The 15,984-nt window shown below is 53.5% G+C and overlaps 1 protein-coding gene across 1 annotated transcript in view; it reads left to right on the top strand.

Moving 5' to 3' along the window:
* The window catches only part of LOC105486985 (fibrillin 3), an 86,725-nt gene that overhangs the window by 26,143 nt on the left and 44,598 nt on the right, over positions 1 to 15,984 (top strand). The window contains exons 23-35 of the mRNA XM_071088161.1: positions 191 to 316; positions 2,200 to 2,328; positions 4,742 to 4,867; positions 6,488 to 6,613; positions 6,764 to 6,886; positions 7,253 to 7,378; positions 8,396 to 8,521; positions 12,749 to 12,871; positions 13,062 to 13,184; positions 13,651 to 13,776; positions 13,867 to 13,989; positions 15,075 to 15,197; positions 15,438 to 15,599. Of these exons, the coding sequence (XP_070944262.1) occupies positions 191 to 316; positions 2,200 to 2,328; positions 4,742 to 4,867; positions 6,488 to 6,613; positions 6,764 to 6,886; positions 7,253 to 7,378; positions 8,396 to 8,521; positions 12,749 to 12,871; positions 13,062 to 13,184; positions 13,651 to 13,776; positions 13,867 to 13,989; positions 15,075 to 15,197; positions 15,438 to 15,599 (1,662 nt within the window). The remainder of the gene's footprint in view (positions 1 to 190; positions 317 to 2,199; positions 2,329 to 4,741; positions 4,868 to 6,487; positions 6,614 to 6,763; positions 6,887 to 7,252; positions 7,379 to 8,395; positions 8,522 to 12,748; positions 12,872 to 13,061; positions 13,185 to 13,650; positions 13,777 to 13,866; positions 13,990 to 15,074; positions 15,198 to 15,437; positions 15,600 to 15,984) is intronic.

The following is a 15,984-nucleotide window of genomic DNA, read 5'->3' as shown; positions in this document are numbered from 1 at the left end:
CGGTTGGGGAAGGAGTCAGGCCCCCGGAAGGATGGGGAGGGGCACGGCACAGGCAAAAGCCTGGAGATGGGAGGTGTGTTTGGGGAAAAGGGGATGTGGGCAAGGCCAGGCATGAAGAACCCAGGGAGGGCTTGGTGTATGGATCCCAAACTTGGGGACATCAGGGTGATTTGATGCTCCTGTACTTCAGATGTGAATGAATGCAAGGCGTTCCCTGGCCTCTGCACGCACGGTACCTGCAGAAACACGGTGGGCAGCTTCCACTGTGCCTGTGCGGGGGGCTTCGCCCTGGATGCCCAAGAACGGAACTGCACAGGTAGGTGCCACCTCTGCCTCTTGGAGAGAGCGTGATCCTTGCCAGGGATGGGGCCTCGAATAAGACGTAGAGACATGCCCGTTTTTCTTTTTCTTCTTCTTTCTTCTTTCTTCCTCTTCCTCTTCCCTCTTCCCTCTTCCCCTTCTCCTTCTCCTTCTCTTTCTCCTTCTTCTTCTTCTTCTTTTTTGAGACGGAGTTTCACTCTTGTTGCCCAGGCTAGAGTGCAATGGCACGATCTCAGCTCACTCCAACCTCCACCTCCCAGGTTCAAGAGATTCTCCTGCCTCAGCTTCCTGAGTAGCTAGGATTACAGGCATGCACCACCATGCCTGGCTAATATTGTATTTTTCAATAGAGATGGGGTTTCTCCATGTTGGTCAGGCTGATCTTGAACTCCCAACCTCAGGTGATCCACCCACTTCAGCCTCCCAAAGTGCTGGGATTACAGGCGTGTGCCACCGTGCCCAGCAAGCACCTGTTCTTTAGGCACTTCTTGTGTCTGCTTCTGTGCAGTGTGACCTAGGGCAGGTGATTGCTCTCCTTGGGCTGCAGGAACCCTGACTATAAAAGAAGGGACTGGGCCAGGCGCGATGGATCACACCTGTAATCCCAGCACTTTGGGAGGCCAAAGTGAGTGGATCACTTGAGGTCAGGAGTTCGAGACCAGCCTGGCCAACATGGCAATACCCTGTCTCTACTAAAAGTACAAAAAGTAGCTGGGTGTGGTGGCGGGCACCCGTAATCCCAGTTACTTGTGAGACTGAGGCAGGAGAATCACTTGAACCCAGGAGGCGGAGGTTACAGTAAGCCAAGATCGTGCCATTGCACTCTAGCCTGGGTGGCAGAACGAGACTGCATCTCAAAAATAAATAAATAAGTAAATAAAACATAAAAGAAGGGGCTGGCAAAGGTGACCTTTAGAGGCCTCCAGGGCTGGCCTGGTGGCTCACGCCTGTAATCCCAGCACTTTTGGAGGCCAAGGTGGGAGGATTGCTTGAGCCCAAGAGTTTGAGACTAGCCTGGGTAACACAGCAAGACCTCCATCTCTGCAAAAAATAAAAAATTATTATTGCATTAATTGTAGTCCCAGCTACTCGAGAGGCTGAGGCAGAGGGATCCCTTGAGCCCCCGGGAGGTTGAGGCTGCAGTGAGCTGTGATCACGCCGCTGCACTCCAGCCTGGGTGACAGAGCAAGACCCTGTCTCTGAAAAAGCAAACAGGCTGTGTGCGGTGGCTCACGCCTGTCATCCTAGCACTTTGGGAGGCCGAGGTGGGTGGATTGCTTTAGGTCAGGAGTTCGAGAACAGGCTGGCCCACATGGTGAAACCCCATCTTCCTAAAAGTACAAAATTAGTCGGGCACAGTGGCGCATGCCTGTAATCCCAGCTACTCGGGAGACTGAGGCAGGAGAATCGCTTGATCCTGGGAGGCAGAGGTTACAGTGAGCCGAGTCTGCATCACTGCACTCCAGCCTGGGTGACAGAGCGAGACTGTCTCTAAAAAAATAAATAAATAAATAAATAAGTAATAAAAATAAAATAAAATAAAACAAACAAATCTACCACCAATATAAAGAAAATGGAGAGCTCCGGACTGTGAGAAAATTCCCTGCCCTTGTCATGTTTAGTTCGGGGTCTCTCCATTTCCTCAGTTCCTTTTGGGAGCTTCTCTTCCGCCTGTCGTATCTACAGATTTGATGACCCCCTCCGGCACCCCATTGTGTCTGCATCCAGGGACCCCTCCCCTCTTGGCCTGTGCCTCCTTATGTCTGCAGACAGGCTTCCTCTAGCCCACACCCCCATCAAAGGACAGAGACCCCTCTGCCTTGTGCCCCGTGATGTGGCACACACGGCCCCTCCAGCCTCTGCCTCCTCTCCTTACAGATATCGACGAGTGTCGCATCTCCCCTGGCCTCTGTGGCCAGGGCGCCTGTGTCAACACACCAGGCAGCTTTGAGTGCGAGTGTTTTCCCGGCTACGAGAGCGGCTTCATGCTGATGAAGGACTGCATGGGTTGGTGACTGCCGGGCAGGGGTGTGGTGGGCGCCCTGGGCAGGGTGGGCATTGAGGAGACGGAGGGTGGGGACGGGTGGGGACGGCTGTTGCTGTGTGGACGTGGATGGAGGGAGCAGGAGGAGGGAGGAGCTGCAAATTAGCTGGGTTGTGGTGAGTCTGGGGTCCACGAGGCATCGTCCTTAGGAAAGAGACCTGGGGGCTGAGACCTGGGGGTGGCCGGCACACTGGGGTGGGTGAGGTCTCCCAGGGAGGGTGTGTAGCTTGGGTAGAGGACAGGGCCCCTCAGAGAAGCCTGGGAAATACTGCCAGTTACAAGGCCTCTCGTCCCCATCATTGTCTTTGTTATTCATTTGATGAGCATTTCACGTGCATCCTCTGAGCTAGAGGCACTGCAGGGAGCTCCAGCTCCAGGGAGCCCTCTTTCCCTGGAGCTCACAGCCTAACAGGAAGACAGACATGAATAACATGAATCGCTGAGGAAATGCAAAATTGGGCCAGGTGCGGTGGCCCTTGCCTGTAATCCCAGCACTTTGAGAGGCCGAGGCAGTAGGATCGCTTGAGTCCAGGAGTTCGAGCCCAGCCTGGGCAACATAGCAAGACCCTCTCACTACAAAATTTTTAAAAAATTAGCTGGGCATGGTGGCACATGCCACTCGGGAGGCTGAGAAGGGAGGATCCCTTGAGCCCAGGAGGTTGAGGCTACAGTGAACCATGATTGCACTTCTGTGCTCCAGCCTGGGCGATAGAGTGAGACCCTGTCATAAGAAAGAAGAAAGAAAGAGAGAGAGAGAGAGAGAGAAAGAAAGAAAGAGAGAAGGAAGGAAGGAAGAGAAAGAAAGAAACAAAGAAAGAAGGAAGGAAGGAAAGAAAAAGAAAAATCCAGGCAAAGTGGTTCATGCCTGTAATCCCAGCACTTTGGGAGGCTGAGGTGGGCACATTTCCTGAGTTCAGGAGTTCAAAACCAGCCTGGGCAACACGGTGAAACCCCATCTCTACTAAAATACAAAAAATTAACTCGGTGTGGTGGCGGGTGCCTGTAGTCCCAGCTACTTGGGAGACTGAGGAGAATTGCTTGAACCCAGGAGGTGGAGGTTGCAGTGAGCTGAGATCGTGCCACTGCACTCCAGCCTGGGCGACAGAGCGAGACTCTGTCTCCAAATTAAAAAAAAAAAAAAAAGAAAGAAAGAAAGAAAAGAAAAAAATGCAAAATTGCCACTGTCAGAAGCACTTAAAAAGGCCACATGGTCTGATGAGAGATGGCTGAGACAGGATTGCTTGAGGCCAGGAGTTCAAGACCAGCTTGGTCAACATAGAGAGGCCCCATCTCTACACAAAATTGAAAAATTAGCAGAGCATGGTGGCGCCTGCCTGTAGTCCCAGCTGCTCAGGAGGCTGAGGTTGGAGGATAGTTTGAACCTGGGAGGTGGAGGCTGTAGTGAGCTGTGATCGTGTCACTGCACTCCAGCCTGGGTGACAGTGTGAAAATCTGTCTCAAAAAAAACCAAAAACATAAAAGGCTGGACTCAGTGGCTCACACCTGTAATCCCAGCAATTTGGGAGGCCAAGGCGGTTGAATCACTTGAGGTCAGGATTTCGAGACCAGTCTGACCAACATAGTGAAACGCTGTCTCTACTAAAAATACAAAAATTAGCTGGGCTTGGTGATGCACGCCTGTAATCCCAGCTACTTGGGAGGCTGAGGCAGGAGAATTGCGTGAACCCAGGAGGCGGAGGTTGCAGGGAGCCAAGATGGTGCCACTGCACTCCAGCGTGGGCAACAGAGTGAGACTCTGTCTCAAAAATAACAACAACAAAAAAAAAAAGGAAAAAAAGAAAGAAAGAATGCAGTAGCAGTGAACAGGGTGAAGACACTGGAGAACAGCATGTGCAAAGGCCCTGGGGCGGGCCTGAGGAATGGAAGGATGCCCCTGTGGCTTAAGAGTGATGAGGCCGTGGTGAGGCTGCCTGCTCCCTGCCCTGAGTCCTGGCGGGACTGAGCCTCAGCTTTCTGGCGTGTCCTGCAGGGAATGGAGGAGGAAAGAGGGCTCCCTGGAGCTGGAGCTCCCTGCAGTGCCTCTAGGTCAGAGGATGCACGTGAAATGCTCATCAAATGAATAACAAAGTCAATGATGGCACTTCTTAGTGCCTTTTCTAGCGGCACCAAGAGTGTCAACTTCATGGCCTTTGTTCTTCTGAGAATCTCAGCCTCCCTCCCTATCTGGCTGGTCTCTGCTCCTGGTGCAGACCCCACTCCCCTGGGTCATCCCAGCCCGGAGCCCCCAGGCTTTCCTGGCTCCCACTGGGGTGAAGGGGGCTGGGGAGGTGGGGGGAGAAGCCAGCATGAACCTCATCGCTCCCTCCCTGTGTCAGCACCTTCACACCTGCTCTCTCTTTCCACACAAACCTTCAGACGTGGACGAGTGTGCAAGGGACCCACTGCTCTGCCGGGGAGGCACTTGCACCAACACGGATGGGAGCTACAAGTGCCAGTGTCCCCCTGGGCACGAGCTGACAGCCAAGGGCACTGCCTGTGAGGGTGAGTGTGCATCCGGTGTGCGAGTGTGAGCGTGAGCCCGTGTGTGTGAAAGTGCGTGGGTGTCAGGTGAATGTGGGCTGGATGAGTGAGAGGGTGGGCATGTGTATCTGTCTCTCTGAGGCCAGTGTGTGAGCGTGCAAGTGTGTGTCAGTGTGTACCTGTGTGTGTAAGTGGGTTTATATGCAAGATGGCGGGAGTGTGTGTGTCTAGATGAACACGCACATGTGTGAGTGTACAACGGCAGGCGTTTGTGCATTTGTGTGACTGTGTGTGTGTCTGTACAATGGGGAGTGTTTGCATGTGAGTAGGTGTGAGTGTGTGTGTGCATCTGTGTGAACACACAAGACGGTTTGAGTGTGTATTTGGCTATGAATGTATCTACCAAGGGCAAGTGTGTTTGCGTGTGTGTGTGTGTTTCATTTTGTTTTGTTTAACACAGGGTCCCAGTCTGTTGTCCAGTCTGGGTTGCAGTGGCACGATCACAGCTCACTGCAGCCTCCACCTCCCAGGCTCAGGTGATCCTCCCACCTCGGCCTCCCAAGTAGGTGGGCCTCAGACATGCGCCACCATGCCTGGCTTATTTATTTATTTTGAGACAGAGTCTTACTCTGTCGCCCAGGCTGGAGTGCAGTGGCTACCATCTCGGCTGACTGCAAGCTCCACCTCCCGGGCTCACGCCGTTCTCCTGCCTCAGCCTCCCAAGGAACCCTGACTACAGGCGCCCACCACCACACTTGGCTAATTTTTTTTTGTATATTTAGTTAGAGACGGGGTTTCACCGTGTTATCCAGGATGGTCTCAATCTCCTGATCTCATGATCCGCCCGCCTCGGCCTCCCAAAATGCTGGGATTACAGGCGTGAGCCACCGCGCCCGGTCATGCCTGGCTAATTTCTGAGCGGTTGTGTTTGTATGTAAGTCTGTGTGCGCGTGTGCAAGAGAATGTGATGTGTAGTTGGATGCAAATGCATGTTTATAAAGGGAGGTATGTCTGTGTGTGAGTGGGTGTGAGTATGTGTTTGTGAGTGGGTCTGTGTGGGTGTACCTCTGGGTGTGGCTGTCTGGGTGTGGACGTGTGTTTGTCCAAGGACAGGTATGTTTGAGGGTGGGTGTGTTTATGTGTGTGTCTGAGTGTGCACATGGGTGTGTTTGTGTGTGTGTGTGTTTGTGCATGTGGGTGTTTGTGTGTCTGTGTGTGCACATGGGTGTGAGTGTGCCCTGGGTGTGGATGTGTCTTTACACACGGGTGAGTGTCTTTGTATGCAAGTGGATATAAGGTGTGTTGTGAATTTAGGAGTGTGCCCCTGAGTGTGAGTGTGTATCTGAGTGTGCCTGTGTGTGTCTGTCAAGGGCGAGTGTGTTCACATGTGAGTGGGTGCCGGGGTGTGTTTGTGAGCCTGTGTGAGCAGGCACGTGTGGTGTGTATCTGGGTGTCTGTGTTTATAGGAGAGTGTGGGTATTTGCATGTGAGTGAATGCGAGTGTATGGACAGGCACATGCGGGGCTGTGCCAGTGTCGGCAGCGTGAGTTGCTTAGCGTGCGTGTGTGCCCCAGTGTGTCTCACGGTCACACAGACGGCAGATGGGGCACAAGCCTGTCTTTCATCTGCACTCCCCCGCAGACATCGATGAGTGCTCCCTGAGGGATGGCCTATGTCCCTACGGCCACTGTGTCAATGTCATCGGTGCCTTCCAGTGCTCCTGCCACGCCGGCTTCCAGGGCACACCTGACCACCAAGGCTGCGTGGGTGAGACTGTGCCCACCTGCTGGGTCCTGGGCACCAACCGCATCCCCAGCCATAGTGGCAGCCCCTCCTGTCCTCAACTCCACTCTGCTCCCACCCCCAAACCAGCCCCCTCCCCCCAGCCCCAGCCCCTGTCTGCCCTGCATCCTGCAGACATCAACGAATGCCGGGTCCAGAATGGTGGGTGTGACGTGTACTGTATTAACACTGAGGGCAGCTACCGGTGCAGCTGTGGGCACGGCTACTCGCTGATGCCCGACGGAAGGGCATGTGCAGGTAGGTGGGCACAACCTCTTCCCACTGCCTGGCGTGGGGGATGAGGAGGAGGTGCTGGCCGGGTCCTACACTGGCCCGGAGCCCAGCACAGCGTAGTGAAGCCAACCAGACCCGAGGCACCCCCTGCCTGGCTTGTCCTGGCCCCAGGCAGGCTGCTTACCCTGTGGGAGAGCCCCTGGGGTTTTTGCAGAGGAGGGTGAATAAGGTGGAAAACAAACTCAGAACTGCCTGGGCGCCCCCAGACTGCTTGAGTGACCATCGCTGTCCTCACCTGGCTACAGGTCGTCCTGGGGGCTGGGGAGCAGATGTGTACTGGGTGGTCTATCAGGGCAAAGCTAAGCACAGTCCCCAACCCTGTTCCCCCAGACGTGGATGAGTGTGAAGAGAACCCCAGTGTTTGTGACCAAGGCCACTGCACCAACGTGCCGGGGGGTCACCGCTGCCTGTGCTATGATGGCTTCGTGGCCACGCCGGACATGAGGACATGTGTTGGTGAGGAGCCGGGATGGCGGGGTGGAGGAGGCGGTGTCAGAATTCACACACCAGGTCTTCCACAAGGTGATACATAGGCATGACAATGACAAATGCTGGACCCCACCCCTGCCATTTGCGGGTAGAGAGATGAGGTTTTGTAACAGCACTTGGTTTTCCACTTAAGCATCCCCCGTATCCCAAGTCTGCTTCCCAAAGCCCATGAGATCCCATTTATGGAACAGAAGCAGAATTCCCCAAACCTTGCTCTTTTAAATGGCGTTTGTTTAATATGACATATGCTACACCTATTGGAGGATCGTGTCCTGTTCAAGGTCTGTGCATTACGATCACCAAAGACAAAGGGGTTTCTGGCAGAGGACAGTGGACAAGGCAGGAAACAGACTCAGAGCTGTGTTCTGTAAGGTGGCGATTGCTATCCTCACCCAGCTACAGGTTGTCCTGTTGTGTGCTGGGTGCCCCATCAGGACAAAGCTGAGGCCGGCCTGTGGAAGTTCCAGGAAGTAACAATGTAACTCCCCGCCAAGAAACCGAGTGAAGCTTAAAGAGCTTAGAGTGTTCCAGTTTATAAGAGTCTCAGAGAGCAAACAAGTCTCAGCGATGGGCCTTGTGAACAAATGCATTTAGGGAATGCGTTCTGCTCCATGCCCCTGTTGCAGATCCACTGTGCATATTGGCATAAAGGCTCTGAAAAGTCCTGCAGGAGGAAACCCTGGTTAGCTTTGTGGATCTCAGCCTTCTCTAAATGTATTTGACCATAAAATACTTTTGGAAGCACATTCCTGGTGTGTTCTTTGGAATGTGCACTGCGAAAGGCTCACAGAACATTCCCGATTACCCAGTAGTGGATGCAGAGGGAGCTCCCCGCCCCTGGAGAAAAGAAAGCGAGTCCTAGCAGAGAGGACCCGTGTGGCGGGACAGTCAGGAATGCTGGGGCTCTCCCTCCCACCCTCACCCACTTCCTCTCCCGTCACCCCTGCACCCAGTCCTCAGACCTCATGCTTTCTTCCCCAACAGATGTGGATGAGTGCGACCTGAACCCTCACATCTGCCTCCACGGGGACTGCGAGAACACGAAGGGTTCCTTTGTCTGCCACTGTCAGCTGGGCTACATGGTCAGGAAGGGGGCCACGGGCTGCTCTGGTGAGCCGGCGGTCAGCGGTGCAGGCAGAGAAGACTCCCTGGGCCCTTTCGGGAATCATGCGATTCATGCCGAGCACAGCCAGAGTTCATGCTCATAGATTTCCACGGATGGCTTCTTGTGTTAAAGCAAGAGCAGAGGCCAGGCGCGGTGGCTCAAGCCTGTAATCCCAGCACTTTGGGAGGCCGAGACGGGCGGATCACGAGGTCAGGAGATCGAGACCATCCTGGCTAACACGGTGAAACCCCGTCTCTACTAAAAATACAAAAAAATTAGCCGGGCGTAGTGGCGGGCACCTGTAGTCCCGGCTACTTGGGAGGCTGAGGCAGGAGAATGGCGTGAACCCGGGAGGCAGAGCTTGCAATGAGCTGAGATCCGCCCACTGTACTCCAGCCTGGGCGACAGAGCAAGACTCCGTCTCGAAAAAAAATAGAAAAATAGGCCGGGCGCGGTGGCTCAAGCCTGTAATCCCAGCACTTTGGGAGGCCGAGACGGGCGGATCACGAGGTCAGGAGATCGAGACCATCCTGGCTAACATGGTGAAACCCCGTCTCTACTAAAATATACAAAAAAAAAAAACTAGCCGGGCGAGGTGGCGGGCGCCTGTAGTCCCAGCTACTCGGGAGGCTGAGGCAGGAGAATGGCGTGAACCTGGGAGGCGGAGCTTGCAGTGAGCCAAGATCCGGCCACTGCACTCCAGCCTGGGCGGCAGAGCGAGACTCCGTCTCAAAAAAAAAAAAAAAAAAAAAAAGAACAGAGTCCCATACAGTGCCCTGGGGGTCCCCTGAACAGCTCAGGAAGGGAAGCCCCACCTGTCTGCAGCAGCATTTCTGAAAAGGCAGATCCCTGATAATTGGATGCAATACAGGGATGAACACTTAAACATTTGAGTAGTGACTATGTTAGTTCCCTGTGGTTGCCGTAACAAAGGATCACACAATTGGTGGCTTAGAAATTGATTCTCTGGGTCGGGCGCGGTGGCTCAAGCCTGTAATCCCAGCACTTTGGGAGGCCGAGACGGGCGGATCACGAGGTCAGGAGATCGAGACCATCCTGGCTAACACGGTGAAACCCCGTCTCTACTAAAAATACAAAAAACTAGCCGGGCGCGGTGGCGGGCGCCTGTAGTCCCAGCTACTCGGGAGGCTGAGGCCGGAGAATGGCGTAAACCCGGGAGGCGGAGCTTGCAGTGAGCTGAGATCCGGCCACTGCACTCCAGCCTGGGTGGCAGAGCGAGACTCCGTCTCAAAAAAAAAAAAAAAAAAAAAGAAAGAAATTGATTCTCTGGGTCGGGCGCGGTGGCTCACGCCTGTAATCCTAGCACTTTGGGAGGCTGCGGTGGGCAGATCACCTGAGGTCAGGAGTTCAAGACCAGCCTGGTCAACATGGTGAAACCCCATCTTTACTAAAAATACAAAAATTAGCCAGGCATGGTAATCCCAGCTGCTTGGGAGGCTGAGGCAGGAGAATCGTTTGAACCCGGGAGGCAGAGGTGGCAGTGAGCCGAGATAGCACCACTGCACTCCAGCCTGGGCAACAGAGTGAGACCCCATCTCAAAAGAAAAAAAGTAAATTGATTCTCCACCTGGCACGGTGGCTCACACTTGTAATCCCAGCACTTTGGGAGGCTAAGGCGGGAGGATTGCTTGAGCCTGTGGGTTCGAGACCAGCCTGGGTGACATGGATACATCACAACATGGCCATATGGCAACATTAATAGAGACAACAACCCCATCTCTATTAAAAATTTTAAAAATTAGTCTGGGCAGGGTAGCTCACACCTGTAATCCCAGCACTTTGGGAGGTTGAGGTGGGTGGATTACCTGAGGTCAGGAGTTTGAGACCAGCCTGGCCAACATGGTGAAACCCCGTCTCTACTAAAAACACAAAATTAGCTGGGCGTGGTGGCGCATGCCTGTAATCCCAGCTACTTGGGAGGCTGAGGCAGGAGAATCACTTGAATCTGGGAGGCAGAGGTTGTAGTGAGCCGAGATCATACCACTGCACTCCAGCTTGGGCCACAGAGCAAAACTCCATCTCAAAAAGAAAAACCAAAACTTGTTTTTTAATTAAAAAGAAATGTATTCTCCTTCTAGAATCATAGTTCTGGAAACCAGAAGTCTGAAATCAAGGTGTCTGCAGGGTTAGTACCTTCTTGGGGGCTCAGAGGGAGAACCTGTTCCATGCCTCCTTGGTGTTCCTCAGCTTGTAGACGTGTCATTCAAGTTTCTGTCTCCATCTTCACAAGGCCTTCTTCTCTCTGTGTATCTGTTTTTTAAATTTTTTCATTTTTTACATTATTTATTTATTTATTTTGAGATAGTGTCCCACTCTATCTCCCAGGCTGGAGTGCAGTGATGCAATCATAGCTCACTGCAGCCTCCACCTCTCCGGGCTCAGGTGATCTTCCCATCTCAGTCTCCCACACGTGCCATCACACTCAGCTAATTTTTTTTTTTTTTTTTTTTTGTAGAGATAGTGTTTTACTATGTCACTCGGGTTGGTCTTGAACTCCTGGACTCAAGTAATCCTCTTGCCTCGACCTCCCAATTTGTTGGGATTACGAGTCACTGCACCCAATAGTATCTAATTTGTAAAGATAAGGTCTGGCTGTGTCGCCCAGGCTATAGTGCAGTGGTGTGATCATAGCTCATGAACTGGTTCATAGCCTTAAATTCCTGGGTTCAAGCAATCCTCCCAGCCTCAGCCTCCCGAGTATCTGGGACTACAGGTGCATGCCACCATGCCGGGCTAATTTTTTAAAAAGTTTTTGTTGATCAGGCATGGTGACTCATTTCTGTAATGCCAGCACTTTGGGAGGTGGAGGTGGAAGGATTCTTGAGCTCAGGAGTTTGAGACAAAAATTTAAAAAATTAGCCAGGCATGCTGGCGCTCACCTGTAGTCTTAGCTACTCAGAAGGCTGAGGCTGGAGGATTGCTTTAAGACCAGGAGATCCAGGCAGCAGTGAGCTAGATTGCACCACTGCACGGTACTCCAGCTGGGGTGACAGAGTGAAACCATGCCTCGAGGGGGGGAATAAAAGGTGTTTTTGTAGAAACAGGTTCTCACTACGTTGCCCAACCTGGTCTCAAACTCTTTGCCTCAAGTGATCCTCCCACCTTGGCCTCCCGAGTAGCTGGGATTACAGATGTAAGTCATTGCATCTGGCTACACAGCCAGTCACTGGTCTTAGAAGAACACCAGTCACTGGACCGGAGCCTACCTTAATCCGGATGACCTCATCTTAACTTAGTTACATCTACGAAGACCCTGTTTCCAAATAAGGTCACATTCACGGGTTTCAGGGTTTAGGACTTGAACATACCTTTTAAGGGGACACAATTCTATCGACTCCAGTTAGATGGTTATTTTAATGTGTATTAGAAACAAATGTTACACAACATAGCATGAAGCTCATGACTTCTTAGAGGTTGTTGATGTGGATCCAAAATTGTCTTTTAAAACATGATTTATGTCAGCGAGAACAGGAGTGTGGTAAAGAAATGTTTAGTAACAGTAGCTCACCCAGATTTAACGTGGCAGAGGTCATAAGGGTGAGGCAGAATTGCCTCTGGATTGGAAATGCTGGTGGACAGGGAAATCCTGGCTTGGAAAGGGGGCGTGTTCATCCGGACAGTCACTTGTTTTTTTGTTTGTTTGTTTTTGTTTCATTTGTTTGTTTTGAGACGGAGTCTCCCTCTGTTGCCCAGGCTGGAGTGCAGTGGTGCGATCTCTGCCCACTGCAAGCTCTGCCTTCTGGGTTCACACCATTCTTATGCCTCAGCCTCCTGAGTAGCTGGGACTACAGGCACCCACCACCACGCACAGCTAATTTTTGTATTTTTAGTAGAGACAGGGTTTCACCGTGTTAGCCAAGATGGTCTTGATCTCCTGACCTCATGATCTGCCTGCCTCAGCCTCCCAAAGTGCTGGGATTACAGGCGTGAGCCACCGTGCCTGGCTGGACAGTCACTCTTAATATCTACCCCAAGTCTTTCATGCTGCTATTTCAGACCATTTCTGAGGGCTGCTGAGAGTCATGTCTGTTAGGTTTGGGGGTTTTCCTCTCGGGCTCTGGGTAAAGATGGAAGCTCCCCCAGTGGAGGGGAGGAGGCTTTCTGGACCAGCTCTCCCCTAGAGAGGAAGAGTCCCCACCCGTTCAGCTGCTATTGCATCAAGTCTTTCCTTCTGTGACTGGGTCTCGGCGTTGTGCCTCCTCTCCCTTTAGATGTGGATGAATGCGAGGTTGGAGGACACAACTGTGACAGTCATGCCTCCTGTCTCAACATCCCAGGGAGTTTCAGCTGTAGGTGCCTGCCAGGCTGGGAGGGGCATGGCTTCGAATGTCATGGTGAGTACCTGGGGGCAGGAAATCGGGGCAAAGCAGAAGAGGTAGGTGAGGGGCAAGGCAGTGGGAGGGTGGGGTGTGGGGGTGTCTGCAGGGGGGCAGTCAGGGTTGGAGGATTGAAGAGTCTTTCTCCCTTCTGCCCCCCACAATGCACACGCCATGGGGTGGGGGGCCTGGGCTCCGTCTCCTGCAGACCTGGATGAATGCGTCTCCCAGGAGCACCGGTGCAGCCCAAAAGGTGACTGTCTCAATGTCCCTGGCTCCTACCGCTGCACCTGCCGCCAGGGCTTTACCGGGGATGGCTTCTCCTGCGAAGGTGAGATTAGGGGGTGGGAGGGCAGGGGCCCTAGAGGGACAGCCACGGGGGCTGAATTCACGGTGGCCGCCATGGTCACTCAACCTCCTGACTCCTTCTGACTCACTCATCGCTCCATGGGTGCTGGAGAGGCTGTGTCCTCGGCCCAGGGGGTGCTACTGCCTGCCCACGGCTCCCTTGGACCCCTAAGTGCATGAGACACTTCCTTCCTGGCTGCTCTCCTCCCTGGATCCGGAGTGACTGGGTACCCTCTCTGGGGTCCAAGAGTCCAGACCACCTCTCCCCTCCCTGACCCTTCTTTGGTCACTTGCCTCCCACCCTGAGTCAGAGACGGAGTCCCCAGGGCTACTTGCCTGGGACTCTGGCTGACAGTGAAGTGTTCCAGTGACTGGGGCCTCCCTCCCACCCACCCTGCATGGGTCCGGGTCCACCAGTCTCCAGTCCTCCGAATCTTGGGACCCCTCAGACAGAGACGAATGTGCCGAGAACGTGGACCTCTGTGATAACGGGCAGTGCCTCAATGCGCCCGGCGGGTACCGCTGCGAATGTGAGATGGGCTTTGACCCCACTGAGGACCACCGGGCCTGCCAGGGTGAGGCCGGGCCCGGCAGGGCAGAGGACAGAGTGGGTGGGTCCCTGCCGCAGACTCTGGGTGGGGCAGGCTGACCCAGGGTCCCCGCAGATGTGGACGAGTGTGCGCAAGGGAACCTCTGTGCATTTGGGAGCTGTGAGAACCTGCCTGGAATGTTCCGCTGCATCTGCGATGGTGGCTACGAACTGGACCGAGGGGGTGGCAACTGCACAGGTGTGAGGTCATCTGGGCTGGAAGGAGGGAGGAGAGAGCAGGAGCTGGGGCAGGGGACATGGCTCGCTCCCTCACTGCCCTCAGATCTCTTCTCAAGCATCCTCCCTTGGAGTCTTGTGGGGGGGTAGGGAGCACCTTGCCTGATGTCCCCATCATTTCCCGTGCCTGTTCCCCAGCTGAATAAGTTCAGTGATTGAAGTGGCCTCTCCACCTAGCTGCCAAAAGGGTCTCCCACCTCTGTGTGTTTTAGAAATGGGCAGATAGTAAATATTTTTGGCTTTGCAGGCCACACAGTCAGTCTCTGTCATAATGATTCAACTCTGCCATTGTAGCTCAAAAGCAGCCACAGGCAATATGTAAATGAATGAATGTGGCCCCTGTACCAATAAAACTTTATTGACACACATAGGTGGTAGACCGGATTTGGCCTACAGATTGGAATGTGCTAACCCATGGTTTGAAAGTATTTTCTATAGATGGGTTTTGGCTAGGTGTGGTGGCTCATGCCCATAATCTCAGCACTTTGGAAGGCTGAGGTGGGAGGATCACTCAAGGCCAGGAGTTGGAAACCAGCCTGAGCAACATAGCAAGACCCCATCTCTAAAAAGTAAAAATAAAAAATTAGCTGGGCATTGTGGTGCACACCTGTAGTCCCAGCTACTCCAAAGGCTGAGGCAGAAGGATTGCTTGAACCCAGGAGTCTGAGGCCGCAGTAAGCCGTGATTGCGCAACTGCACTCCAGCCTGGTCAACACAGCAAGACCCTGTCTCTAAACATCAATAAATTAAGAAAAATAAAATAGATATGGTTTTCATATGTTGACTGCATGGAACCCAGGGCAGGTAGAGTTCAACGAGCAAAACTCTGCCAAGCAGAACAGAGCAGGAGAAGGAATGGGATTGGAGGGGACAGGGCAGACTGGAGGTTCCTGTCCCGTTAGGTTTCTTCCCAGGGACGGACATGACATTGTCCCCTGGTGCCCAGAAGTTGACCTTGAGTGAGGGCTGCAGCTTCCCAGGATGAAGCCAGGAGGGAGGGGGGCCAAGGCAGGGCTCCCTGCTGAGGACCACGCCTCCTCCCCACAGACATTAACGAGTGTGCAGACCCAGTAAACTGTATCAACGGCGTGTGCGTTAACACCCCCGGCAGCTACCTCTGCCGCTGCCCCCAGGATTTTGAGCTGAACCCCAGCGGAGTGGGCTGCGTGGGTGAGTCCATGCTCAGCTCCAGATCAGGGTTCTGGGGCCAGCAGAGGTGGGTGGGATTGCCCCCGGGTTAACTCAGATGTCCACGTGTTCAAATCTACCTGCTCCTGACAAACGGGACATCTGCTGGTCTCCCGCAAGAGCGGTTGTCCTTGTCACCTGTTGAAATAGACACATGCATGCACACGAACACGTGCGGCTTTCCCCCTGACACCTGCTAACCATCCCCTTCTGCCTGTTCAGACACTCGGGCTGGGAACTGTTTCCTGGAGACGCATGACCGAGGGGACGGTGGCATTTCCTGCAGTGCTGAGATCGGAGTTGGTGTCACCCGGGCTTCCTGCTGTTGTTCCCTGGGCCGGGCTTGGGGCAATCCCTGCGAGCTGTGCCCAGTGGCCAACACCAGTGAGTCCCTGTGGGGACCATTGAGCACCGTGGCCTGAGCCACCGAGACCCGGGAGCTTAGGGGGTCATCTCTGCTAAGGGGAGGTGGGGCTTAGGCGACAGGAAAACCAAGAACTGGGGAAGGAGAGGGGCTCATCCTGGGTCATACAGTGTACTCTTGGCTGGGCCTCTCTCCAAGGCTGCTTTCTGTAAATTCTCTGTGTTTGTAGTCACTTGATCACTCAGTCAGTCAGCAAACACTGAGAGTTCCTCTGTGTCATGTGCTGGGGGCTGGGGACTCGGAGAAGGATGAACCACAGCCTCTGCACACTGCTTCTCCCTCACTCTTAAACCAAGTTTCAGGACTATGAGAGTAGAGCTGTCCTAAGGGTTTTCTTTGAGGCAT

The sequence above is a fragment of the Macaca nemestrina genome, chromosome 20 (assembly GCF_043159975.1).
Source record: "Macaca nemestrina isolate mMacNem1 chromosome 20, mMacNem.hap1, whole genome shotgun sequence".
NCBI lineage: Eukaryota > Metazoa > Chordata > Mammalia > Primates > Cercopithecidae > Macaca > Macaca nemestrina.
The sequence above is the reverse complement of the archived record's forward strand: the minus strand, read 5'-3'. Positions and strand labels throughout refer to the sequence as shown.